Source organism: Strix aluco, chromosome 2 (genome assembly GCF_031877795.1).
Source record: "Strix aluco isolate bStrAlu1 chromosome 2, bStrAlu1.hap1, whole genome shotgun sequence".
In the NCBI taxonomy this organism is placed as follows: Eukaryota; Metazoa; Chordata; class Aves; order Strigiformes; family Strigidae; genus Strix; species Strix aluco.
This window is the reverse complement of record NC_133932.1, coordinates 68721998-68747568: the sequence shown is the minus strand read 5'-3', so window position 1 is coordinate 68747568 and position 25571 is coordinate 68721998. Positions and strand designations below refer to the sequence as shown.

The following is a 25571-nucleotide window of genomic DNA, read 5'->3' as shown; positions in this document are numbered from 1 at the left end:
GCGTCTTCCAGAAACAGCAGCTGAGGTAGCTGTTGCCCTTTGTGTTTGAAGCCAGTGACTGGCCGCCTAGCTGATTTGAGAGGCATGACTCATGGGTGTTAAAACAGAGTCTGCTGGTGCTTAAGACTGAAAGTCTAGGGTGAGTTCAAGTTTGATCTGAACTGGGTCTTCGAGAAGGCAGATGCGGGTTTGCACGTTGGTGCTCTCTGCTCCCATCTGGGGTTACGCATCTCAGTCGGAGAAAGAAGCATCAAGTTTGCAGGGAACCACAGGTGAGAAGCAGCTCCTGCCCCTCCAGAAGAGCCACTTTTGATTGAGGGCAGTGGAATACAGCACTGAAAGCTTGGCAACATAGGACTTGGGAGTAAATGAAGCCAAGCTGTTTTCTTATTTCCATGCCTGAACACAACGTATTTTTGTTTTTTTCAGGAAGTTAGAGAATTGGGATTTTCTGCTGTCACCTGGTCAGGCAGACAAGGTAAAACTGGCATGACCAGGCTTGAGGTGCCTGTTTAGTCACAGTGATCTGCACGAATGGGCTGCTCAGCCAGTGTTAGATGCAAGTCCTCTCTCAGTAGGGAACATGCAGTGTAGCGGAGGTCTGTGATGAACTGGCCAGCTTGATGCTGGCAACTTAGATAAGTCTTCTAGAAAGAGAGGTGTGCAAGGTATCCACTACTGCGTATTCCTTCAGCCTCGCAAGGAGGACCACTCTTGCTGCTGGAAGTTATAACAGTGTGAGGTCCTCAGTTGGAATTATTCTTTTTTAGACGTTAAACACTTTTGGTTTATATGTAGGCTGCTCAGAAGCTTTGTAAACTGCGTTGCTAGTCTACAGACAAGCTACAGCGAGGCTTGCAGACCTAATTTATTTTAAGTAGTTCCATGAATGTATAGTCTAGAGAAGCATTGTGTCTACTTCTAAGTTAGATTTTTTGCTATGTGGGGAAATTATGATTTGACAGTCCTCCTCTGTCTGCAGTGTTTGCAGTTTCTTTAACCTATATAGACTGGCAAGTTTCGTAGCCATTGAACTCACCACCCTCTGGGCATTTATGAATGTCTCTCAGTCATCTAATTTTTCAAGAAACTTTTAGAAATGTAGTATATTTGCAAAAACGTTCACTTCTGTCAGGGTTGGAATTAAGTTTCAAAGTGGAGAGAAAGAGGCGTAAATTGCGATTGCATAAACTCGTTAGCCTTAGAAAACAGGCTACAGAGGGCAAAACAGAACTTTGATTAGTGTGATGGATTGAGCTAGTCTGCAGGCTTTTATTAGTATTGAGTTTAATGCTACTTGAGTCCAAGAGGTCCTTGAGGGTAGTTAGAGGCTGATCAGGGAAGACCTGTCCACAGGAAGAAGATGCTTTGTTAATAGCAAGGGTAATGTGTACTCAGCATTGCTAGCCCTAACATCCATACATCCCCTCCCTGAAATCAGTGGGAATGTAGCCACCACAACTCCATAGTTGCTCTGTTGTGAACATTTCCCTGCACTTGGATAACAAGTGGCAGGAGAAGGGAATGCCTTATTTGCAGCTCTGACACCTTAGAGCTACCAGGAACAGCAGCAATAGCTCTGGAGAAAAACTGGGCTCCTTTTGTATGGCAGGAAGCTCCTGTATCAACAGGGAGGTTTTGCTGAAATAATTCATATTTCTTGCAAAAAACAGAGTCTGGTTCTCTATTCCTTTTCCCAGTCCCTTTCCTTCTCTCATTTGCCTATTCCATAATAGCAAACATGGCAACAACTTTTTGTCCACCTTGTTTTGTTGCCATTTACAGCCTGGAACAAACAACAACGGATTCACTCTTGCTGTATCTTCCCTAGTTTCTGACATTCTCTTCAGCAAGGATCCTCTGAGTGCCTCAGTCCATGCCATGGCTGAAGCAGCCGGAACATCCAAAACATGAAGCCACGGGGAACTATGGGGTGGCCTTAAGTACCACAATCTGGGCTCTCTCCACCCCACTGCAGAGAAAGCTGTTTTGAGCAAGGAAGCTTCCATCTTCCACCTGGGGAACAGTCCTGGGGTAACAGTGCCCAATCTGCCATCCCCAGCGTGTTTCTGTTACAAGTAGGAACATAAAGGGAATGAAGGCCCAAAAATAAAGAAGAAAATAAATGTATATTTAAGACTGCTGATGAAGATGCTGGATCTGGAGAGAGACATCTCTGTTTAGACCTGAGGTGAGGGCAGGGCGCAGTATATGAGAGTGGCTGTGGGGGCACGGCAGTAGTACTTCCATGCTTTGACACGGAAGGGTTCCGTGAGGTATTGTCAGCAGAGGAAGTGGGACTGCCCTACCAGTCCGACTGATGGCCTTGCCTGGCTGATCCCAGCAAGCGGGGGGATGTAGCAATGTCGGTCTTGAAACATGAAGCCCTGGACCATGGCCAAGCTGTTCCTGTTCTTGTGGAGCCACAATGAACAATGGGTGCTCTTCTGTCTTGGTGGAGAGGTGACGTGATGTCAGTGCCGGGATGGCTGGGGGTGATGATGATGTGAAGCGCTCTGTGCTGTCTGCACAGCAAAATAGAAAGGCTGGGAGGGTGCGCAGTTTTATCTGTGTTTTAGGACAGAAATGGTCACAAGAAAATTAACTTTGTTAATGTCGTTAACTTTGAAGCACTCTGTGCATATTTGACAAACAATTTTTTTAAAAAAGTTTTCCTCCTTTTGCCCAAATCTGCGATGGCTCGTACCTGCTTGCATTTTTTGTTGCTTTTTGCATGTACTTTTGCATCATTGCAATTGCTGCACTTCAAATCAGGTAGACCCCTCTGCAAGAAGGAAGGTGCCCTCCCCTCGGAGCTATTGTGTTGCGGTGGGTTGACCCCAGCCAGTATTTAAGTACCCACACAGCCGCTCACCCCCCCACACCAGTGGGACAGGGGAGAAAATACAAAGAGCAAAAGTGAGCAAACCTGAGGGCTGAGATAAGAGCAGTTTAATAAGTGAAGGAAAAAAAAAAAGTGATGCAAAGGCCACTGACCAGCAGACTGGTGCCCACTCACTGTGAGCACTGGCTACCCTGGAAGACAAAACCCCCGCCCCCTTGTTCCTCTTCCCAGCTTTTATTGCCAAACAAGATGTTATACGGTATGGAATTGGTCAGTTTGGGTCAACTGTCCCACCTGTGTCCCCTCCCAATCTCTCACCCACCCCCAGCCCACCTGCTGAGGTGCAGTGTGGGAAACAGAGAAGGCCTTGGTGCTGTGCAGGCACTGCTCAGCAATAGGTAAAATGTTGTGTTATCAACACTGGTTTAGTCACAAATCTAAAACACAGCACCCTATGCATTGTTATGAAGAAAGTTAACTCTATCCCAGCTGAACCCAGTACATGGTGGGAAACCTCAGAGTGCAGCATGAAGTAATGGAAGAGATTTCTTTCTTTTTTTTTCTCTTAAGACAATCCAGAAGAGAGAGATCATAGTCTTTGTTGTGAGCCTGCAAAGCGCAGAAAGCTGCTGGACTGAGTCAGCCTGCAGGAATGGACACAGTTTACCATGGCCTAGGGAGGGATACTATTTATTTACAGCACTTTTTAATTTTTTTTCCTTATTCAGCAGGTCTGAATTCCCAGTTGTTGTAAATTCTGGGAAATGATGGAAATTATCAGCATGGTTCAAATGTTGCCAAACTCAGTGCACTTTTTTGATAGGACACAAAAGGGAAGTATTCTTCTAGGAATAGGTGTTTTCCAACTTGCAAAAGAGTGTGTGCTTGACTCAGAATATGATTACTCCGTATTTGGAATAAAGGGTCTTCTACCAAGGAAATACACCAGTTTAAACTGATTAAACTGGCAAGGATTCTGCTAAGAGCAAGTGCTCCAAAACCTATGGGAAAGCTGAGTTTTTGGAGCGTGTTAGGTTAGCACGTAGCTGTGCGTGCAGAGAAGTGACTAACATGTTTGTTCAGTTTGGCTCCCTTGGCTAAAAGCTGTCTCCCTGGATGAGTTCCTGCAGGGAGCGGGATAGTGCTGGGCTGCCTCTCCTGGACACCAGTCCATCACACAACGGGAGCTTTAAGTGAAAGATTACGAAATACACTCAGAGTTAAGAAAGAAGTAATTGAAGTGTAAAGAATGGTGTTGCCACGATCCATGCTTTGGAAATTTCTTGTAAGCTTCAGATGACAGACAGCTAAAGCATCCATGCTCTCTTCTCTGACTGCTGTAGTTTGCAGTACACGTTTCATCTCTCTTTATCCTGATTGTTCAGCTCCAGAAGTCATGGAACAGCCAGCCTTCCTCACCTGCCCCTTCCCAGTCCTCTACATTTGTCAGGATCCAGCAGTGCTTTTCCCCACCAAGCTCATCCTGAAGCCCCCGACAGCTGAAATCTCCCCCGAGGCTTTGGTCTGCGTGAGGACTTTCTCTACAGCAACAAAAGAGAAGCTGATGTTGCTGTGGTAGAAGAGTTGGTTGTATTTCGGGGTTCATAACACACACAACCCCACCAACCAACCCCCCCTTTAATCCACTATACTTCATTAATGAATTCCCAGTCTCTGATATATTTTGATGCTCAGCCTAGTGTGTATAGATTCCAGTTTGAATTGGGGATAGAGGAAACTTCATGGTAGAAAATTATGTCTGGGGACTGTGTTGGATGCTATCTGATGCCAACCTCATTTTAAATAGCTTAGTTTGTTATTTTATTCCCTGTTTCGAGCTAGACTGAAAGCTTGCAGCTAAGAGGAAAGGACACAAAGGGGAGTATTCATCAAAGATAACCTTGGGGTTATCATGCCTGGGAGGGGTTGGGGCCACTCAGGTTAGATGCTCCGCATCTTAGTAATTACTTCTGAAGTCAGGTTCCTGCATTGAGCCCTTTCCCTGGAGAATCCTTTCCTTTCACAGGCTTTGCAGGTAGGCGAGCTTCTCTGCATTGAATTTCGCTTTTGTGAGCATCTGTGTCCTTACCCCGACAGGAACTGCACAGAAGTGCCACGCTACACAAGTTTGGGGCACTGTGCGCAGTAGGTATGGAAACAGCAGAGGAGGCAACAAGGCAGCACTTCAGTTGAGAGAAATTTTTTTCTTCTTTTCCCTCAAGAATAATTGGATTTATTTGTTGACACAAATCTGAATGAGCAGGCCCATCTGAAATGTATTGGCTTATATTATGTATTCTATATGCCAAACTAGATGATGTAATTTTGCAATTGATTGTAGGAAAGCAAATGAAAAAGCCCTTTAAAAAGAAATCTGTAGTAATACAGTTGGAATGAAACTTGCTGTTACAAACTCTACTAAATAATGGCAACCTGTTTATTTTATCAAAAAAAGCTTTATTTCTATAACACTTTATATATAGTGTACTACTAAGTAATGGTAATTAAAAAAAGTCACGTTGCTTTCTTCTAAGTCTGGCACTTCCTTTACTCTTGCTGGTTTACATTAATAGAAGGAAAGCAGGGTCATTCTGACTGAGGGAGGACTCAGCCTCACCCAGCGCAGCCCTATAGGCACCAGCTACAGTAGGATAAATGGCATTAGTAATCATCATAGTTGACACCTGCTCCGTGCCTGAAGGTGTGTGGGTTTCGTGGGCCAATTGGTGAATCTTCATCATAGTGGTGTTGGTAGTATCCACCATAGTATTCATTACGAGCGCGCCCTAAGTTTGTCCAGTAGGAGATGTCATCTTCAAATTTCTGCCGAAAAAAGAAAATACTTGCTTTCCAAGCCTGAAACTTTACAATGAAGAGAGTGAAACAGAAGTGGTGGCAGAGGTACCTTTCGTTTCCTTTAGAAATTCAGATCCTTTACGTATTTGTCAAAACAAGATCTTTAGATCTGAGGGGTTTTGTGGCTTGTACATACCTTCTCTACAGGATTATCAGGGGCCCAAATGCAGGAATTGTCCTGCCCAGCCCCACCTGGGACCCACCCCCACACCCTCTGCCCACTGCAAAGTGCTTAAACTGAGAGCACTTGCAACTGAAACATGCACTTGAGCACCTTTAATATTTCTACTACCTTTTCAGTGGTGGACTATAAAAGCATTTCAATGTTTTGTACTTAAAAATCTAAAGGTTTGGTTCTCCGCTGCCCCTGATGTCCCTGAGTCAAAGTGGGTGCAACAGGCTTTTGCTTTATGCCCATAATCTTTCATTTCCATTTTGCATGGGTAAAAATGAATGTACAGCACAGCCTTCTAGCTATGGAAAGGCAGTAAGCAGTTCAGTTCTGCTCGCAACAGCAGAGGAAGAATAGTGTTCAAGGATATCAAATACTTGCCAAGTCAAAGCCTTTCCATCTGAATGACTCTTTGGAAATATTTTTGGCTGAGATTTGAAAAAAAAGTTTTGCAGAATACACAATGGGTAAGTATGGCCCAAGTCCTTTGCTGGAACAAACAGTTATTTCATTGTTAAAACTGTGTCTTAATACTCAAGAAAACCTACTAAGTAGATTCATTGTATCCCACAACAGGCCTCATTTCAGTTTTCGAAATGCACACAGGAACTCACGAGGAGAATTCATCTTATCTGCATGGTTTGTCCTTGTTACCTCCTAGTATTTGCCCCCAGTCTTCAGTTTCTGATGCATAAAACCACTTTTCCTATTTTTCCTATTGGTACTGGGGGGAGGGAGGGGGATGTAGCCATGCTGTTAAAAAGTAATTTTTATCTGCATAATGTCCAGGAGCAACAAAAAAATGGACCCTTCATTCTTTCAGTCCAAGCAAAGGATTATTTTTTTTAATTGTTCCAGCTTTGAAAATGACAGCATTCATCTTGTAAGCGATCCACATAGCATGAAGGTCCAAAATGTACTCCAGCTTGCCTGTGCCAATGCAATCTCATTAAACGTATTCACGCAGCTGACACAAGCCAAGAATTCAACATCTATAACTATTTTTACCTCTTATTAATGTAGAAATTATTCTACATGTGGGACTGCAACTAAATGCGCATTTTTCGCCCTATTTCAGCATCTATTTAGTAGAGCTTTGTGCAAAGCTGGGAACTCTTGATTTCTCTTCAGCATTTTTACAAATTAACTGTTTTAAAAAAATGTATACTTCTCACTTGAGGGGAGGTTGGCTGCAGGCTATCCAATGGTTTTCTTTTCACATTTAGAGTCAAGGCACAGCTGCCGGTGCTCGCGATGGTCAGGAGCTGCCCACGCCATGGAGGTACACGCATGCATTAGGTACCTAATGTTAGTGCAATTTCACTGAGGAATGCTGGTCACGGCCAGCTTGGTGTGGGTTTCTCAGCATGATAAAATGCAAATTGATTAGGTTGAGGCTGCCAAATTAATTTCCTGAAATACAACTGATTGCTTTGGGTCTGGCCCCCTATTTCTCAAAGCAAACTTTGTTTATACATTCACTGGCAATTTATTAAGCTTAAGTTCAGTAGCAGGCAAGAGCTGCACACAAGATTTCAGTGTCATTTTTTTCTAGTAAAAAAATAATGCAGAAATCCCTAACAAATAAAGGAGCTTACATTTCTGTGCAATATTCACTACTTTACAAAAAGAAATCACAGTGAATGTGAACAGAGCGGGGCAGCTTCTCCCTGGGTGCCCCCGTGGCTGTGCACCCACGCTCGCAACCGCTCACGCCGAAGCCCTGCTAACCCTTGAAAGTAAGCTTTGCACTCACCGCCTCATCGAACCCCAGGTAGAGGAACTGCTGGTACCACTGCTGCACGTCGGGCTGGCTCCTGTCCCACAGCTGGCGCCTCTGGCGTCTCAAGCTGCTTAGGAACTCCTTGGCAGCCGTTTCTTTCACTGACACCTCAGGCTTCGTGGCAACAGGGGCTGAAATTAATTCCCCCCCCCCCAAAAAGGCATGCCAGGAAATTTTTAGTCAGCCTGAAGCGTACTGCTTGCAGCAAGTAAGAAAATGCTTCTTGCATCATGCCATCACCTTTGGGCTTGGCAGCGCGATGCGTGTAGCAGCAGTAACAGTAATAAACCCAGGAATCATCGATGTAATAGGATTTCTCAGCTACCCGCATTCTCTTGGATTTTCAAAAAGCTGTTCTGAGCTCAAAGACAGAAGCTAAGTAAGGAATTTAAATAAATAAACCCAAACTCAAAGAGCATATACACAATGTGTTTGTGCTTTGAGGCGAGGAGACCGACCTCTGCGTGATGCTGTTGCAGAAATGGGAATGAAGATGAGGGGTGAAGTTAAAAAGCCTGAAGGAGCTGGAGAAACACTGCTAACTTATTAGGGCAAAGGGAGGCACGCATAAAAAGATAGATTTTGGAATCTGTTGTATAAAAACGTAGCTTTTAAATAATGAGTGCTACTGAATGCCCTGTATGCCCAAAAACAAAAGCCCATCAGGCTTTGATAGCACGTTGCTTGGTGGATGCATGGGAATGCCCTTGACCTGCCAGCCCCAGACGTGCCATCTGGCTTGCTCCATGCCCAAGAGCCAGACAGTTTGCTGTGGCTGCTAGAGCAATTTATGTACCTCTGAAAGGTATGGATGTGAGGACTGGCTAGCCCCCTGCCACGCACAGGAATAATAAAACGTGGTATGATGTTTGGTCTTCCTGTGAAACAAGAAGCATGTGTAAGAGTAGGAGGAATGCCTTGGCTTCAGAGGGTTCCTTGCAATGAGGAACATGGGTGTGGGTGGGGATTTTCGGAGGATGCGAGGGAAGAGGATGGGGCAGACAGGGAAGTCAGGTGGAGATGTGAAAACCCTTGAAGTAGGAGCCAGGCTGACTCACAGGGGGAGGCAAAGGACTGCAGAGGGGAGGAGATTCAAGAGGTAAAAGTGATAGATGAGTTGTCACAGGAAGGGTGGGAAACAGCAGGCTGCCTTGCGGTGACGAGCTGGAAATTGGTAACTCACCGTGCGCTCGAGCTAGGTGTTATTCCTGGGAAGGGGGACAGCTGAACAAGTGTCATGTGAACGAGCCTCGCACAAGGGACACTGCTGGCAAGGGAACCACTACCGTGTACTTAGCCTGCTCATGTTAGTGCACAACTGGAAAAGGGGAGTTAGGCTGGAACTAAGGGGCTGCCTATTCCCTCCATCATCAATTCAAGGCTTTGCAGTTCTTCCTGGTGTAGGCCATGTTGTTTGTACACACAAAAAGCTTCCCTTGGGCGGTCCCTCTCACCAGGGGGCCTGAACAAACAAGTGGACTGTCGCTGGGGTGCAGGGAGGGGTGCTGTTGCAAGTGGTCACTCCTGTCTGCATGCAAGCACTGCAGAACAGTGAGGCAGGGAACCCACGCACAAGGAAAACAGCCATGGATGGGGCACACGTTTTAGGGCTGGCAAAAAGTGGTGGGTGATGCCAGGAAAAAGCCAGTTGGAAGTTACGCAGGCTTGCAGAAAGTGGGAGCCCCCTCTGTGGGGGGGTGTAAATTCTTTGCCTTGGCCACAGAGCAGGCTGAGGGGAGGCAACCAAAACTTCTGGGGTGTTTCAGCCTGCCCCCCATCTGCTGCAGTGCTGCTTGTTCCCAGGCAGCTCCATTTCCATCCCCTTCCCTCAACCAGCAAGTCATTTGGTGCAACTGCCCGCTGGGGCCTTGGCCATCATCTCTCCCATAGAGAGAACAGCCTTCCAAGAAGGAATCACACGTGGGGCAAAGAGGACAAAGGGAACAAGTCAAGGCATCGTCAGCAAGCCTGGTTTGCACATTTTCTTCTCTGCACCTGAGCCAGCACTATTTCCATGCATTATAATTCCTTGAAAAAGCTTGTGACTTCCCAGAATCCACCAGATAAATGCCACGTCTGCTATGCACACGCTGGAAAAGGTAGGTGCTGTACACTGGGCAGAGCAAAACGCAGGCGTACGGCCTGAGGCTGGGAGCCCTGGTTTTCCGAGGGGGCTGTGGTAAGCAGAGCCTCCGGCCTTGCCAGGACCAAGTCCCAGACGGACATGGAGGCGCAGGCTCCATATGCACAGGTTTTGGTACTGTACAGAAGCGAGAGCGGCTGTACGCTACCAGCTTGGAACTGGGTGCTTGTACGCTGCTGCTCTGACTGCACTCTCCGAGCTGGGGACAGAGGGACAACACGTCGGCAGCTTTGACTGAGAGCGACTGACTCAAAGGAAAAAGAAGGGAAAGCACTTTGCTGTGTTTTTACTTACCTTCGCGTTTCTGAAGCATCAGTTTAAGCTTATTTCCCCTTGAAACATCTGGACAAGTCAAAGTAAAACACATACATTTACTAAGAGGGAAATAACGACAACAAAAATCGTATCTCAAAAAATACTGAAAGCATTTTTGTCACAGCTCCAGCCCAACAGGCAAAACTCTGCAGCAAGTTTCTCCCCGTGCCTCCCTTTGCTCCTGTTTCCACACTCAAGAGCAACATACACTACAGGGAAGCTTTTGATACTCCAGCATCCTCTCCCCAGCCCTTTCTGGCAAAGGAAACCCCGAAACTGGCCGTCTTCGCCCATTAAATGATAATATTTTGCAGCAGAAGACCACAGCCAGTGCCAGTACTGTGACACAGCGTCCAGGCCAGCACGGTAACTCCAGAAAACCCTTGTCACTGAGCGAGGGGCATGTTAACAATCAGACTGCTTCAAGATTTTTGCTCGCAGCCTATCCCAAAGCACATCAAAGCTGTCGTCCCGCCGAAGCCCTTTCCCAGAGGGATCCCAGGCTTCAGCCCTCGGCCGGGCAGTCCAACAGGAGACCTGCAAGCGCTCGCAGCTCCGAAATGCTTTATTCGCTCGGAAACAAGCTCTTTGAAAAAGATGCGCAATTTGCACAAGTTTGGGGAGCGACCGAGAGCGTTCACCCACGCGGCCACGCGTGATGCCCGGGGAAGGCGCCTTCCCGCTCCCCGGGACGTGCCGGGCCGGTTTTCCCTCCGCGCACCCGCAGCCCGGCCGCGGGCGCTCACTCACCGGGAGCCGCACAGAGCAGCGGGAGGAGGAGGAGGAAGAGGAGGAGGAAGGCGGCCCCGGGCAGGGTCCCGCGGGGGCTCGGCGGCGGCATGGCGCGGCGACCCACCTGGGCGGGAGGAGACGGAGAGGATGAGGATGGAGCCGGAGCCAGAGCGGAGGGAGGGGAGGGAAGGGAAGGGGGCGCCCGCCCGCCCCCCCGCCGCGCCCCGGCCCGCCCGGCTCGGCCCGGCCCGAAGCCACGGGGAGGGGCGGGAGGCGCCCGGGGCAGGGGGGAGAGGGCAGCCGCCGTGCGGTACCGGCCTGGGGCTTGTGCCCTCTGCGCTCCAACACGGGGTGAGATGGGTTTCGGTAGGACGAGGCAACCCCCTCCCCCCCCCCCCCCCCCCCCTTTTGTTTGGCATGGCACAGTTTGCCAGTTCCCAGCAGGGGTTTGGGGGTTTTTTTTGTGGTTACACATAATCCAGTGCAACTGGTAAAAGACCTTTCAGCAATTCATGCAGGCTTTTCTTACAGGGAAATTTAAAAAATAAATAGCTGTAGCATGTCATTTAACATATAAAGCCAGTTTGTCAGTTGCCTGTAACAGCGCATGAAAGTTGACAGTTTTTCTTGGTGGGGAAATGAAATAAGAATCAACCAAAGGTGGCTTAGTTCAGATTTTTTTTCTCCTTCTCCCTCCCATCCTCCCACCCGCCAAGTCCACAGAAAACCACAATGCATTTTAACTGAACGGCTTTCAAAAATAATTCCAATTTTTTTTTTCTACATATAGACAGCTTTAGCTTATAGTAAGAACTCAGGGACTAAAAGCCAAACTCAGAAACTAAAAGCCTTTGCTCAGCGGGATCATAACTGTAATGGTGCCTAGGCTTACTCTGCCTTTTCCTAATTTGGATTTAACCTTCCCTCGGTGAATTCAGCTTCTCTTAGCTCCTTTCCCTGCAAATGTCAGAAACACCCCAAAAGAAGCCTAGTGAAATCCTTGCCTGTCCTCAGACACACACGTCTTTCTTCCCTCACAGCAGAGACCCACGACACTTGGGAGACCATCACGGGCATCTCGCCTCCTGCTGAAGCTGTGCCAGGGTACAGCAAGGAGCGCGGGAGGGATTTAGGGGGAGGTGAGGGTGAGCGAGGGAGAGCCAGACTCTCTCTGTAACCTACTTGTGAGAAATCTGGCAAGTGCCGGGGCCTCAGTTCCCTGATCCAAGAACTGTTTCCAGATTGGTTGCAGATGAATATATACACACACGCTGTACATATTGTAACTGTGTATAAATATGTACACTGAATACATATGTGTATATATACATACACGCATGTGTATGGCTGGGGAGCAATGCAGTGGTGTGGCAACTCCCTGCAATGAGATGTAGAGCCTGTTGGCGCTATTTCAGGCACACCTAATTGTGGGGCTGGGACAAGGCCCTGTGTCTGGCTTTACCACTCGCCGTAAAATACAGAAGCAGCACCAGCACGGGCTGGTCCCTCAGCGCTTCCCCGGCCCCAGCCTGAATTGTCACTTCAGGTGGCCACTCCTGATTGCCCCACTCATCATTCCCTTTGTGAAAAAAGTACTTGGAGCTGCACTCAGAGCCTTTCCCCTGCCTCCTTCCATCCCCCAGCATCCTCAAGCTACTGCTCAGGCCTCTCTGCTCATCTCAGTTGAAGCAGCAGTGGCAGTAGCTTGAAAAAGCGATGTGGTCGCTCCAGTCAAAGTGCCCCTTGCTCTCTGCAGGAGCCATGGCTTTGGAGGGGAACAGAGCGGGAGGGAGCAGCACCTTCCAGACACCTACAATGAAAACACTCCCACAGGAGGCTGTTGTCCCAGTTCAACTCACATGAAACTGGGAACAAGAATTAGTTTGTCCTTTCTGTCACTGCTTTTGAGTGTTTTTTCCCTATAGCCCCATGTTTCAAGTGTCAGCGGTCTGTTGGAGCAAACACTCCTTCTGAATGAATGCACTCTTTTACCAGCTTAACGTTGACAGCCTCTTTACTAAAACCACCTGAGGTTTTTGGACAGCTAGTTGCAGAATATAGCTAGAAGGGACAGAAGTGAAGAGGACATATGTAACGCTGCACGAAACAGCCATGATGTGGATAATTTATAAAACCAGGGTGAAAATTTGTGAATATTTATGGTCTGCTGCTCTATTGGTAATGGCAAAGGGTGTTTTGTTCAGCTCGTCAGTGTGTAACAAGCCTTGTGTGGGAGCTGGGGCTCTGCAGAACTTCAGGTACTTGGTGCTTCCAGGCCAGGGGAATACAAAACACAAAACCTCCAGATACCAAATATATCAAGATGACTCAAGAAACTGCTGTGATAAAATGCTACATGGTGAAACCCAGAGAATGGATTGACTCAAGTGCAAGGTTATTGTAGAAAGTCATTGCTCTAGTGGTGGAAGAAGTGATTGACGGAAGAATATAATGCTCAGGGTTAAACTGAGTGCAGTATCTTCCCAGAATAGGTCACTTTCTCAGTTCAGGGCACAGAAGTTTTTGACATAAAGTAAAAAAGTTGTGTAAAAATACACCACCACTTCTTTTCAAAGGCAGTGGTGAAAGGTGACCGGTGTTTTTCCAGTAGCCATCTTTATTTCTGTTCCAGGTTGTTTTAAGGACTAAGGCAATGTTGCCCTGGTGTTGTAGTAAGAAAGATTTTTTTTTCTGCTGAGCTTGCAAATCATTCATAGAAGTATTTATCTTCAAATGAGTATCCATGTCTACTGACATGCCTGCATACTCCATTCTGCTATTTGCCACGTGAAAACATAGACGCTGTATGTGTAGCTGATACTGCGGTGTTTTCCCGGGTTCTCTCCATCAGCAGTGACATCGCTCTCTTTAAAACACCCCTTTCTTCATCATGGAGGAGTTTAAGGCTTGTCTTAGAGCTTGGTTTGCCTCCACTGGCATGCCAGTGCTGGGAGCTCTCTGGCGTCATGGCTGCGCAGCATCCCCAAGGGCTCTAGGTAAGCAAGCCTGTGCTAATGATGTCATTCGGTTAAATGTCTGTCATCACTTCTGGTGACAATGGTAGACACTTGGTGTCAAAATTCTGTTGAAAGACGTTGATTAATGTCATCCGCAGGACTGTTCCCCAGACAGCTCCAGGATGAGGAGCGGTGAGCAGGGCCCCTTTCACGCACCGTGTAAAACTCTGTCAAGCCCCTAGCGTAATGGGGACCGCTAAGCAGAGGGATGCTCGCGGCAGGAGAGCAGGATGGAGCTGGCAGGTTTCATCGCTTCCCCAGCATGGGGCTGGGCTATGGTCTTGCAAGCTTGTGCGTTGAGGCAGAAATTTGCAAGCAATCCAACAGAAAGCCACTCCGAGCCTGACCTTGAGAAACAACAGGCAGGAGCCAGGCAAGGAGCTCGCTGGAGCCGGAGAAATCCCGACTGCTGAGCCTACTGCCTGTCAGTGTTGTCTTCAGAGCCTGCAGGACTTTGTGCACATTTTCTGGGGTAAGCAGATAAGATTCTAGCTGATTTTTTAAACAGTTCTGCAACTCACTGCATGTTTAGCAACTGCTTGAGTGACCCTGTTTCCCCTGTGTGATCTCTGAGTTTACACATAGTGGTTTTAAGCCCAGTGGCTTCTAAAACTACCTAAAGTGGTGTGGGCATGTGAGATTGTTTAACTAATCTGAACTAAACAGAAGGGAAAATCTCAGCCCCAAAGAATCACTGAATTTTTATGTGTCTGAATTCCTTTATTATTATTGTACATTTTGCCTAAAATCGAGTGTAGAGAGAGTCCTGAATAGCAGACACCTCTGCTTTTGCATCTCATCACGGTAGCTGTTGAGAAAAGTGTGTTGTATTCATTAAAAATGTAAGAGATAGCATCAGTAATGACCATTCAAGGATATTCAGAAATTCAAAGCACAAAAAATTGTGTTAAAAACATTGATCTTGGTTTCATTCCTTCTTCCTTTATTAAGTTTCATGTTTTCAAGTGTTTCAACACAATAATGATTTTAAATATAGCATAGATGTATTGGGTTTGTGTGTTGCAGGGTTCTGATAGCAGGGGAGGGGGCTACAGGGGTGGGTCCTGTGAGAAGCTGTGAGAAGCTTCCCCAGCTCCAAGTTGGACCCGCGACTGGCCAAGGCCAAGACAATTAGCTATGGTGGCTGCACCTCTTCAATAACATGTTTAAGAAGGGGAACATGACAGGAGGAGTGGGAGGGAGGGAGACACCTCTGCAAACAGCAAGGTCAGTGGAAGAAAGGAGGAGGAGTGGGGGGGGGGAAGCTGTGCCAGAGCAGACATTCCTCTGCAGCCCCGGGTGAGAGGCAGGGCCGCCCCACTGCCACCCATGGAGGTCACTGGTGGAGCAGATGCCAACCCACAGCCCGTGGAGGACGCCACACTGGAGCAGGTGGCTGTGCCCAAAGAAGAAGACCATGACTCTGTGGGAAAAAGCCCCTGCTGTTGTAGCTTGTCGCTGGGAAGACTGCAACACACGGGGGGTGACCCATGCTGGAGCAGTTTGTGAAGAGCTGCAGCCCGTGGGAAGGACTCACATTGGAGGAAGTTCATGGAGGTCTGTGTCCCATGGGAGGGACCCCACGCTGGAGCAGGGGAAGAGTGTGAGGAGTCCTTCCACTGAGGAGGAAGGAGCAGCAGAGACAATGGGTGATGAACTGACCGCAACCCCCATTCCCTGCCCCCTACACTGCTGGAGGGGAGGACGTAGAGAAATCGGGAGCAAAGCTGAGCCTGGGAAGAAGAGAGGCATGGGGGGAAGGAGTTTTTAAGATGTGGTTGTATTTCTCACTATCCTACTCTGATCTGATTGGTAAATTGGTGGTGGTGGTAGTGGTATTCAAATTAATGTTCTTTCTTCCTAAGTCAAGTCTGTCTTTTTTCCCTCATGATCATAACCGGTGAGTGATCCCTCCTGCCTTTGTCTGGGTCCCCAAGCCTTTTGTTATATTTTCTCCTCCCCATCTCACCAGAGGGGAAGGAGTGAGTGGGCAGCTGCCTGGTGCTCAGCTGCCCTCTGCGCTTAAACCACGACAGTAGATTAAATGCTTATATAATCACAGGATATATGGTGGATTTTCAAGGAAAAAACCCCACCAAATATAACAAGTCTTATGATAAAACGCTGATACCTGGCATCAGCTTACTAACTTAGTAGACAAATAGATAAATTGGCAGCGATTGCAGGAGATGACACTTCTGCAAAGAAGCACCATGAAGATTTTAATGATCCACTAAAACGATCCATTTGACCAAGAACATGGCAACATTGAACAGTGTTCCCAACACTCAAAAAGTTATTATTTTCTGTTAATGAGGTTTTTACAAAATCGCCCAGCAATATTGGCCTGGTCAGTAGCCTTAGGACAGAGGCACTTGGCACTCCAGATTGTTTTCTGCAGCTTGTTCCAAGAAAACCGCAGGACTTGTGTTTTCCTTCCAAACAGAAGGAAGAATATTTAAGTCATCAGTCAGTTCTTTCCAAAACATTTTGAGCTTCATACTATTTCTTCCACTGTTCAGAGTCCTCCTGACAGTTGCAGGACCAGCCCCAAGTCCCAGGACAAACACCTTTGCTTTAGGGAAAGTTTATTTGTTGTTGGCTGTGAGTCTCATTGGCCTCGATGCATGGTTTGGGACACATTTCACCCATTGTGTCTCAACCAGTTGCACCATTACTTTCGTCCATGTTATTAATAAATATTAGTGTTTATATTTTCCATAGAAAATAAAATAGTCTGTCTTTTTTTTTTTTTTTTTCCCTCTGTGCTTGGCTACTGGTGATATTTTTTGCAGCTTCTGGCTGACCCTGTCAGATAAGAAATGGTGTCTGCTGGTCTGTCCATCTTCCTCCCTTCACTAACTGGCAGTATTTTGCTGCCCTCACTACAGAATTAACCTTATTGCTCTTGTGATAAGCACAGTGAGAAGCAGATTAGTTCAGCAACGTTATCTGATCATGGCTGCTTCCTTTCTGCAGATGGATAAAAAAATTTCTCTCTCTAAGAAATCCTTCTCCTTTTTATTTTCCACTGCCTCCAGTATATTTTTAGGATAAACCTGGAAGTATATAGCTAGTCTGCAAGTCAGATATAACAGGAAGGAAGAAGGAGAGGGACTGTAGTACATTACAACGTGTCTTTTTACCACAGCCTGATTTCATTCGAATCATTCTTTCTTTTGCTGCTGTCTCTCGGGACTCCTTATGCTTCAAAACATTTTTTCTGAACTCTTATTTCTGAGCTATTTTTGACTTGTTTTCATTCCCTTATTTTATTATTCACATCTAGAATGCACGGACACTCTTTAAAAAAAAAAAAAACAAAAAAACAAACCACTAACAAACAAGCTGCAACTACTCAAAGATTAGTAAATGCAAAGTCTTAAAAATCTTAAATTTAGCAATTTGGTTTTAGCATCCATTTTCCTGCACATTATTGCTGTCTTAATGGTTTGTATACATTTCTGTTCTTTCCCCAAAACTCTGGGCTTACTCATGGGGTGGGTGTTATTCATATAATAAAAAAAGCTGACTGACCTTGTGCTACATCATGCAATCATTGACCACATGCTATTCACAGTGATCAAGGCCTTCCCTGAAGAGTGTCCCATACTACCGTCAGCTGCCCTGTCCCGGCTGCCAAGGTTTCCCTGTCTTCCCAGGCCCCCAACCGAATCCTCATCATGAGAGCATTATTTCCTCCCTCGTGCTTGACCAGAAAGCTGGTTTGAGGACACAGCATCATCACATCAGCAACTACAAGACCAGGGGAAGCTGCGAGAAGAGGAGTTTCTTGGAAGCCCAGCCACCTTCAAACACTTGGGCACCATCATCACGGCTGGAGGACTATGCCTCCTCTCACCATCTGCAGCCCTAAACCCCTTTGCAGGATAGCACACATGAGTCTTTTCCTTTGTAATGAGTGTCACCAGAGGAACGAGCCTAGCTCAGTACTTATGATGACTCCAGCACAAACTGGAGGACGGCTGGAAACCATGTTGTGCTTCCCGAGGCAGCTGCCTTACCCTTAAGAGCTTAAGTCAATGTGGTGGCTTGGTACCACCAAGATGGGGAAGTGTCTCTGTCCCTTGCTACCTCATCCTCCCCTCTCTTACTAGAATGGGCTCTAGTACTTTTTGGAGCCATTTCAGTTTGCTAGAAAAGCAGACACGTTCACTTTTGCTGAAGTTATCTTCAGGACTAGTGACTTGTGATGGTTCAGGTAGGTAGTTTGCAAGAGCTGGGGCCAAGTAAGAAGGCAGTGGGACAGTATGGCCAGAAGTGGGAATGGGGTGGCACTGGTGAAACAGAACTTCTCCTTTTTGCTGGAGAAGGGTATTATGTCTATGCACCCTGTGGAATAGACGGGGATTGGGTTCACTCAATGCTTGGTAAGCACTGTCCCTGGAGCAGGTCACTGCAGAGAGAAAGGTGATCTGAATCCACACTGATCCCATCCCACCTGAGCGCCCTGGTCAGATCACTTCCTCCTCCTGTCTTGTGCTTGAGGCTTTAGCAATGCCTAAAACTGGTTCCTACAGGCCAAACTGTGTCTTCATGACTTCTTAGCGATGACTCAGATGCCTGTTAAATTTGGGCATGCTCCAGAGTGGATTTCCTCTTGTGCAGGGAAGTTTACTAGAAGAACAAGTTTGCTTGCTGAGGAGCAAAGTGCTTGAGACAGTGACAGGTTAGCTCTACCCAAGGTTTGCTTTCCTGTGCCTCAGTCCCCTCAACATCAGCAGCCTGCAGCGACGCATGACAGCCTGGGTGGCACGGCAAGCCCCACACATATCCACTGCAACCTCACCAGTGTGGACATAAGCCTCAGAGACCTTCAGGGACACGGCACACAATTACTAAGTGTGTGTGCTTTACAACTATTTGTTTTTAAATCTGAAATGGGACAAAGTGGGTGCATTTTCGTGGGGAAGGAAAAGGGGTGCATCCCAGACAGCTGCTGCCACCCCTTGCTCAGTCTGAAGCCCCTGTTCCAGAGCATGGGAGCTGGAACATTGCCTGAAGACTGCCAGGCGGTTTTAGCATAAACAAAACAACCTGCTTTCCCTTGCCTGCCTTCTCAGGCAGGTGGGAATCACATGGGCTGAAATTTTCAGCAGCACCATCAGCCTGCCTGAGGCAGGCCCCCAGCACGCAAAATGTCTGCCCGAACGGTCAAAATACGGCAAAGTCATTCGCAGTGGAGGGCAGGTGATTGGTCTCTCCTCGGGTCGAACACAAGCCTTTGGGAGCCTTAATAAAAGACAGCGCGTCCCAGCCTAGAGCACGATTCTCAGGTTATCGGAGCAGAAACCTCACTTGTCTTCCTGGCGTTATCACATGTGACCTTACACCTCTCTTGATCTGCTTTGTGGCTGCTCTCGCTGGCTCTGCTTTGTATCTGTGCTTTCCAGTTTCATCAATGCCCTGCTTAAGCCCTGCCTCTGAACAAGCCTGTGCCTCTGTTCATCTGATGTTGGATTACCTTTCTGATTTACGAATCGGTTTGTTTCCAGGAGAATGCACTTCTGTAGTCTCTCTGTGCTGCTGCTGAGTAAGAGATCATGACATCTTTAATCTTCCCACGTGAAGCCCCACTGCACCCAGCTGTGCTGAGATGCCAGCAACTTCAAAGGGCGTCTGTGCCAACCTGGCAGTATAATGGCTGCAGGGGATGGAAATTTGAGGGGAGATTTTTTTGCCTGTTGTGATCATTTAGGCACCCACCCTGCAAGTATTCATGCACACATGTATTTTTAATCATAAGAGCCCTGTGGAATCCCATTTATCTCAGAAAGATTAAATCCCAGTCTGCTGCTGCTTATGCCTGGATCTCACAAAACGCTGTCGTACAGAAACATGGCTCCCCTGGAAAGGCAGGCGTTTCATCCTCGGCTCTTTGCTCTCCTGGGGTTGTGTTCAGTGGGTGGTGGAGGGGAACGCTGCTGGGTTCTGATCCCAAAGCCCGGCATAGGGCCTGACCCAGCTCACAGCAGGGCCCATTAGCTCTGTCTGTGCTAACAGGGCTGCACAACTTTTGAACTTAAACTGGCTTTCCTTCAGCCAAGCAGAAGGACCTGCCCACATTTGTTAATGTTGACAGGCCTCTGAAGTCCTTGCTAGCTCCTCTAGGCATCAGCATAACTGCTCTTATGCCCTGGAGCTCTTGCTATGGGGGATGGTTATGGCACAGAGGAGCTAATATGCTGCCATCCATTTCCAGCATGTTGTCTCCTCTTCATCAAAAATGTCCTCATGAGCAAGATAGCCCTGTTTTGGGTCAGATCACTCAGTTTTGAGCCAGACCAGATATACACTTTAACCAGAAAGCCAACTAGCTTCAGAAATAGGAATTCTGAGGCTGTAATTCTTCAAGGTGGGGTGAGCAATTTAATCGCTTACTTCTACCAAAACCAACACATAAGTCTTTTGCCTCCTCCTTTCTCAAGATCTACCATTATATTGTGTCTGACTCCTTTTTTTTTTTTTCAAAGAAGACTGCAGTGATTTTTGCTTTAATGAACATTTCCTGGTTTAGCATCTCTTCACACCCCGCACTGCAGATCTGTAGTATTCTTCCTAAGCAAAAGACTGCCTTTCTATTAGGTAATGTTACCACCTAATGGCCACAATGGAATGATGCTTTCACCTGGTAATTATTAGTAACGATTCAGTGGCTGTAGTCTAATACCTATTAGCTGAACATTACTTGGATCTGGGGAGGACCTGAGCAGGGTAACTGCACAGTGATGCTCTGGTGACACTGACCTCTTTCTCTCCCATGTGTGTCCAGGTTAGTGTTTAGCCATACAGGAGTGAGATAAACCTTTGAGGATTTCTTGTACCTTACAGAAATGACATGAGCACAGTAATGACTATATGACAGATCAGGAGAGGCCATACAGTGGTGTTAGTCTGTTTATTTTCACTCGAGTAATAACTGGGTTAGGAATATCTTCTTAAAGATGGCCGTTTAAACTTCTACTTTTCATGTTGATTAATGCAGGTGCAGGGACAGTGTGCTACATGGAATATAACTTTACTGTTTGTAATCACTTGTTAATCAAAGATGGTAAGATCATAGAATCATAGAATCATTTAGGTTGGAAAAGACCTTTAAGATCATTGAGTCCAACTGCAAACTTAACACTGCTAAGTCCACCACTAAACCATGTCCCTAAGTGCCATGTCTACATGTCTTTTAAATACCTCCAGGGATGGTGACTCCACCACTTCCCTGGGCAGCAGGGAGGAGATACAGGCAGATAGGAGGCTTGCTGCCTTTTTTTTAAGAGAAAACTGGGGGAGCATAGATCAGTCTTTGAAGCATGCAGTACCCAATGTAGGAGCACATTTTTCAGAGACCTAGCCTGGCCCACTGCTGTGCAAGTTTTAGGCACCTGGACAAGAATCCTGGTCCTGTTGATTCAAATGCAACATTTGACCTTGAGTTTAGTAAAGTCAACACTTTACCCTTAATCATTTCATATGAAACTTTTGTCATGGGGTTTGGGTTGGCCATTTCATGAGAAATAGTGTTTCACTAAAAAAAAAAAAGCCCAATATAACCAAATCACTGAATCATTACAAAGACATTAAATATGCCTATGGAAAAGCTTTTCCATAATACTAATCTTACAGGACTTATTAATTTATTTTGTACTTAAAACAAACCTTAATGAAATGTTTAGAGAGGAGGAGACAAATACATAGCAGAAAGAAGAGAGAAATACATAGCAGAGAGAGGACTTTTATCTGAAAAAAAGAAGCATGTACTGTAAAGTATATATTTTAGTAAAGAATCCAAAACCCTCAAATCTCCACTACTGTCACCATTCCTATACAGTTCTCATGAAACCTACAGTCTCAATATGTGAAACAATCAATCAGTCTCCCCTAGCCATGAAGAGATCCCGCTGCCCAAGGCACAGATTGATTTCCCTGCGAGACAACTCCAGGCTAGGCTAAAAAAAGAAACAAGTAAAACAAAGGCTGACAGAATACCTTCATTTTGGTTTCATTATAGACAAATTCCACCTCTCCTTATTTCATCAGAGGTTTCTTTCCCATATTCATCTTTGGTTTCCACTTAAACATCACATATTTTCATTTAAAAATAAGCTCTCACACTCAGAGAACTAAACTCTTGTATGTAAACGATACGAACCAGGAATATTATTCAAAGATCTAAGCACCTTCTCTGCATAGCAATATATTGGAAAATATGTCTGCCTTTTCCCTTCCCAGACTAGGTGAGCAGCTTCAGGAATGAATTATCCAAAATGATCTGAGGCTGAGTGTGTGACAAGAACAATTACAATTATAAAATGTGTATATTTTGTTTACTAATATTTCAATTCTGTGCACAGGTGATGCATGTGCAGGTAGCAGAGCAGCCTCCCTTCTGGAGTGCTTATAACCTAATTGGATGTGTAATGGGCTCAGAGTCTAACTTCTGAGGGATAATATCAGATAAGTGTTAACAAGCACGTGGAAAGTATAAGACATTTTTCTTGGACAACACGAACAACTTCAGAAAGATTGTCTTGGACTATGTGGATCTTAATGCAAGGGGAAGGGGTTCTTTCTTGCTAAAAAGACAGTCTCTGTCACAAGTACTCTTCTTGATACTGAAACATGAGTTTATACAGGGGTGTCAGAGGATCTAAATTATAGAGGTGGTCAGCCCAGAGTGATGTTTTCTAGCCTTAAAACAAATGCATCTATCTTGGATGTGAAAGGAAGGAAAAGACAGGTGGTAACGTGGAGTTTGTACATTTACAAATCACCTACGAAACTGATTGCTCAAATTTATGCAAAAATGTCAGCCAAAGCCAACTTCCCTTCAACCTAACCATTACCATTTTCCCATCAAGTGCACGACAGTGGCTTCAGGCAATATGTGTAAAAGGACGATGGCTGATGACACTGCTACGAGGAGCAGAGGGGCTGCAGGTAAGCAGCAGAGCAGGCAAAGGGTGGTAGCCTAACGGATCAGAACGACCAAGGGGCAGGAGCAGTACCCGATTCTGCAAAGTCTTGACACACTACATTTACTCCCAGAAGTTAAAGACTTGTGCTTGTGCATCATCCCAAGGATGAAAGCTGTGTGGTGAGTGGTAAGAATATTCTCTGCAAGCACAGCTGTTACAAAACAGAGTAACAAAGATGTGCATTTTCCCGTTACTACACTAAGACCCAACCATCAGGCTGACTGCCCACCATAGAGATGGACTGACATAAGGGCTTATCCTTCCTATAACTGAAAATAAATGTTTGATCCACGCTTTGTTAACTGTTTGGTTCCAAAAGCTTCAGTGTCTTTCCTCAGTAACTACACTTGGCGATCAATATTTTCGGAGGCTGTTGACACAGCCTTAAAGGCATCCCATCTGTGTCTGTCGTTGGGGAGATTCTCATCTCCATGTACCTGCATTAGCATTCACAGGGAATGAAGCCGTATTAAAAAAAGGCATTGAGTATGAGACCTCTAAATAATACCTGAATGTATTTATCACAGAGTGTCAGTGTGTTGCTACGTCCAAATGAACATTCAGGGCGGAAGCTCCAGAAAATATCAGACACCACACAGTTTCTTTCAGACAGCCCTTCTGTACATCATTAAGTCTTGCCTATAGTAAGTCAAGCCAAACACAGCATGAAAACATTTCTGTATTTTAGTCTGTGCTAAATAAATGTTTTTTCCTACTGTTTTTAAATGACAGATGTTTCCCTTTGAATCTTCATGCTCTAGCATAAGTCATTCTACCATCACCGTAAAATTCTGCATGTGTACATGAATGCAGGTGAATAAACTTCAATGGTCAAACACGCAGACAAGGGAACAGACCCCTGCATGCCAAATTTTTTTAAAACAGTGTCTGTCCATCACTGTTCCCTGCATTTTTTAAGGGACAATGTTCTTCCACCCTACCCTTATTTTAAGAACTTCCCTAAACCAGCTAGATTCCGAAAAATGCCCAGAGACAGACTTATTCAAGAGAGCTCTCCACTCTATTAGGCATTTTTTTGAGGGCAAGAATATAGCTTGACCTAAAATAAGACCTTGGCAGGCCTTGGCAAGAGTTCAGTTCAAAGAGTTTGGGAGAAGCCTGTGCCTGCTTTAACCACGTGCCTCCAAACAGCAAGCACAAAGCAGGCTGCCTTGCCCCAGGTCCCCCTGCCCAGCCTGCTGGCACAGCATTTTCCTGCACGGCTGCATTAGGCAGGTGAATTGTCTTCTGACCATTTAACCAGTCCAACTGGAGGGATGCTGCAGCTGGGCTGGGACACGCATGCCCTGGAAGCACTGCGGCTACAACTGCACAGCTGCACCGGCAAAGTACGCCTTCTGCAGACCTGGCTTAAGTCCTTGGGTTATCTGGACTATGAGCTGGTAAAAAGCAGTCTTGGGAGGGGGGGAAATCCAGCCTTTACAAACATATTAAATGATGATCAGATTTGAGAATTAAAAGTATACTGTGGCTGCTGCCTTCATCTTACTTTCAGGAATCACAGTGAAGCTGAGCTACTCAATTGTCAAGATTGCTTTTGTTAAAAATACTTTCACTTTATTCCCCAAACATGGCATTGTTAATCGCACCTATAAATTACTTCTTCAGTCTTCTTGTGTAGCAGCATGAAAGGCAAGTTTTGAAATGGAATCTGACAAATCTACAAAAGTACATAAACCATAACGCATCTGTGCTACAAACTGCAGCTTTCATTAAAGTAGTGATTTTTAGTTATTTCCTTGCTGGTCAGCTGCAATAAAGAAAATATTAAGAAACAAACAATAGCATTACCAGAGACTCTGCTAATATCCCTCTATGTCCACTCACTGCTAATATTTTCAGCCATTTCCTCCACTACCGAGTGTGCATTTGCACCCCCACGTGCACACACACACACGTGCACAGACGGACAAAGAGCATCCAGCAAGGAAAATACCTTGCATGACTGCTGAAGGCTAAAACATTTCTTTACGACACCCCGCAGTTGTCAGAGCAGGAGTAAGACGCCACAATAATTTTTTCTAAAGAACGCTGACATGTTTTTGACATTCCTCCCCTTCCTCCAGCAAACAAATAGTTTATCATTTTACCTTTAAAATAATATGCTTCCTGTCTCCTTCCCAAATGCCTGGCCAGAAGAAATGACCTTTCCTGCCACAGAACAAGTATCTCTTTATTTCAGCCTGTCTCACCTCCTGCAAGCAGGGCAAGAAACGACCAAGGCTGTGAGCACGGGAGCCACAGGACTGCTGGGGATGCCGGGCGTGAAAGGCGCGTTTATTCCGCCTCTCCCGAATCCCAGCCCCTCGGCTGCAGGCGTCTGCTGAGCGCTCCTTGGACCAAGTGTGGAGAATCACATTTCTGCTTAATCAGGCTGGCTGCCTGGAGAAAGATGATTGCAAGCAGATGTACGCGTGTTCTCATGTGAAAGGAATTTGGGCTTTTGTGTTGGATGTACGTTGAGCGACCGGCTCCAGGGAGTATTTTAGTGCTCTTTAATTTCTTGCAGGTGTTGGGAGCCGGTATGCGTTGGTGCAGCAGAGCTGAGACCCGGCACCCAGGGGGTGCGTGGAGGGATGGCACACCCAGGGTCAGCAGGAGGGCCAGAGGGAGAAGGCTTGACCGGCAGGCTCACCTTACTGCAGGAAACAAGGCTGCATTTTGTAAAGACCCCTACTCCTGGTAAACGCCAGC

At 46.2% G+C, this 25571-nt stretch overlaps 1 protein-coding gene across 4 annotated transcripts in view; it reads right to left on the bottom strand.

Annotated features, from left to right (window-relative positions):
• Window positions 1–5281: 5281 nt before the first annotated feature.
• The window catches only part of LOC141919487 (cytoplasmic protein NCK2), a 155988-nt gene continuing 135698 nt past the window's right edge, over window positions 5282–25571 (bottom strand). For all 4 annotated transcript variants that reach the window (XM_074815157.1, XM_074815156.1, XM_074815155.1 and 1 more), the window contains 4 exons: window positions 10865–10970; window positions 10094–10141; window positions 7630–7787; window positions 5282–5668 (listed from right to left, as the gene is read on the bottom strand). In XM_074815157.1, the coding sequence (XP_074671258.1) occupies window positions 5507–5668; window positions 7630–7787; window positions 10094–10141; window positions 10865–10970 (474 nt within the window). In that variant the 3' untranslated portion in view covers window positions 5282–5506. The remainder of the gene's footprint in view (window positions 5669–7629; window positions 7788–10093; window positions 10142–10864; window positions 10971–25571) is intronic.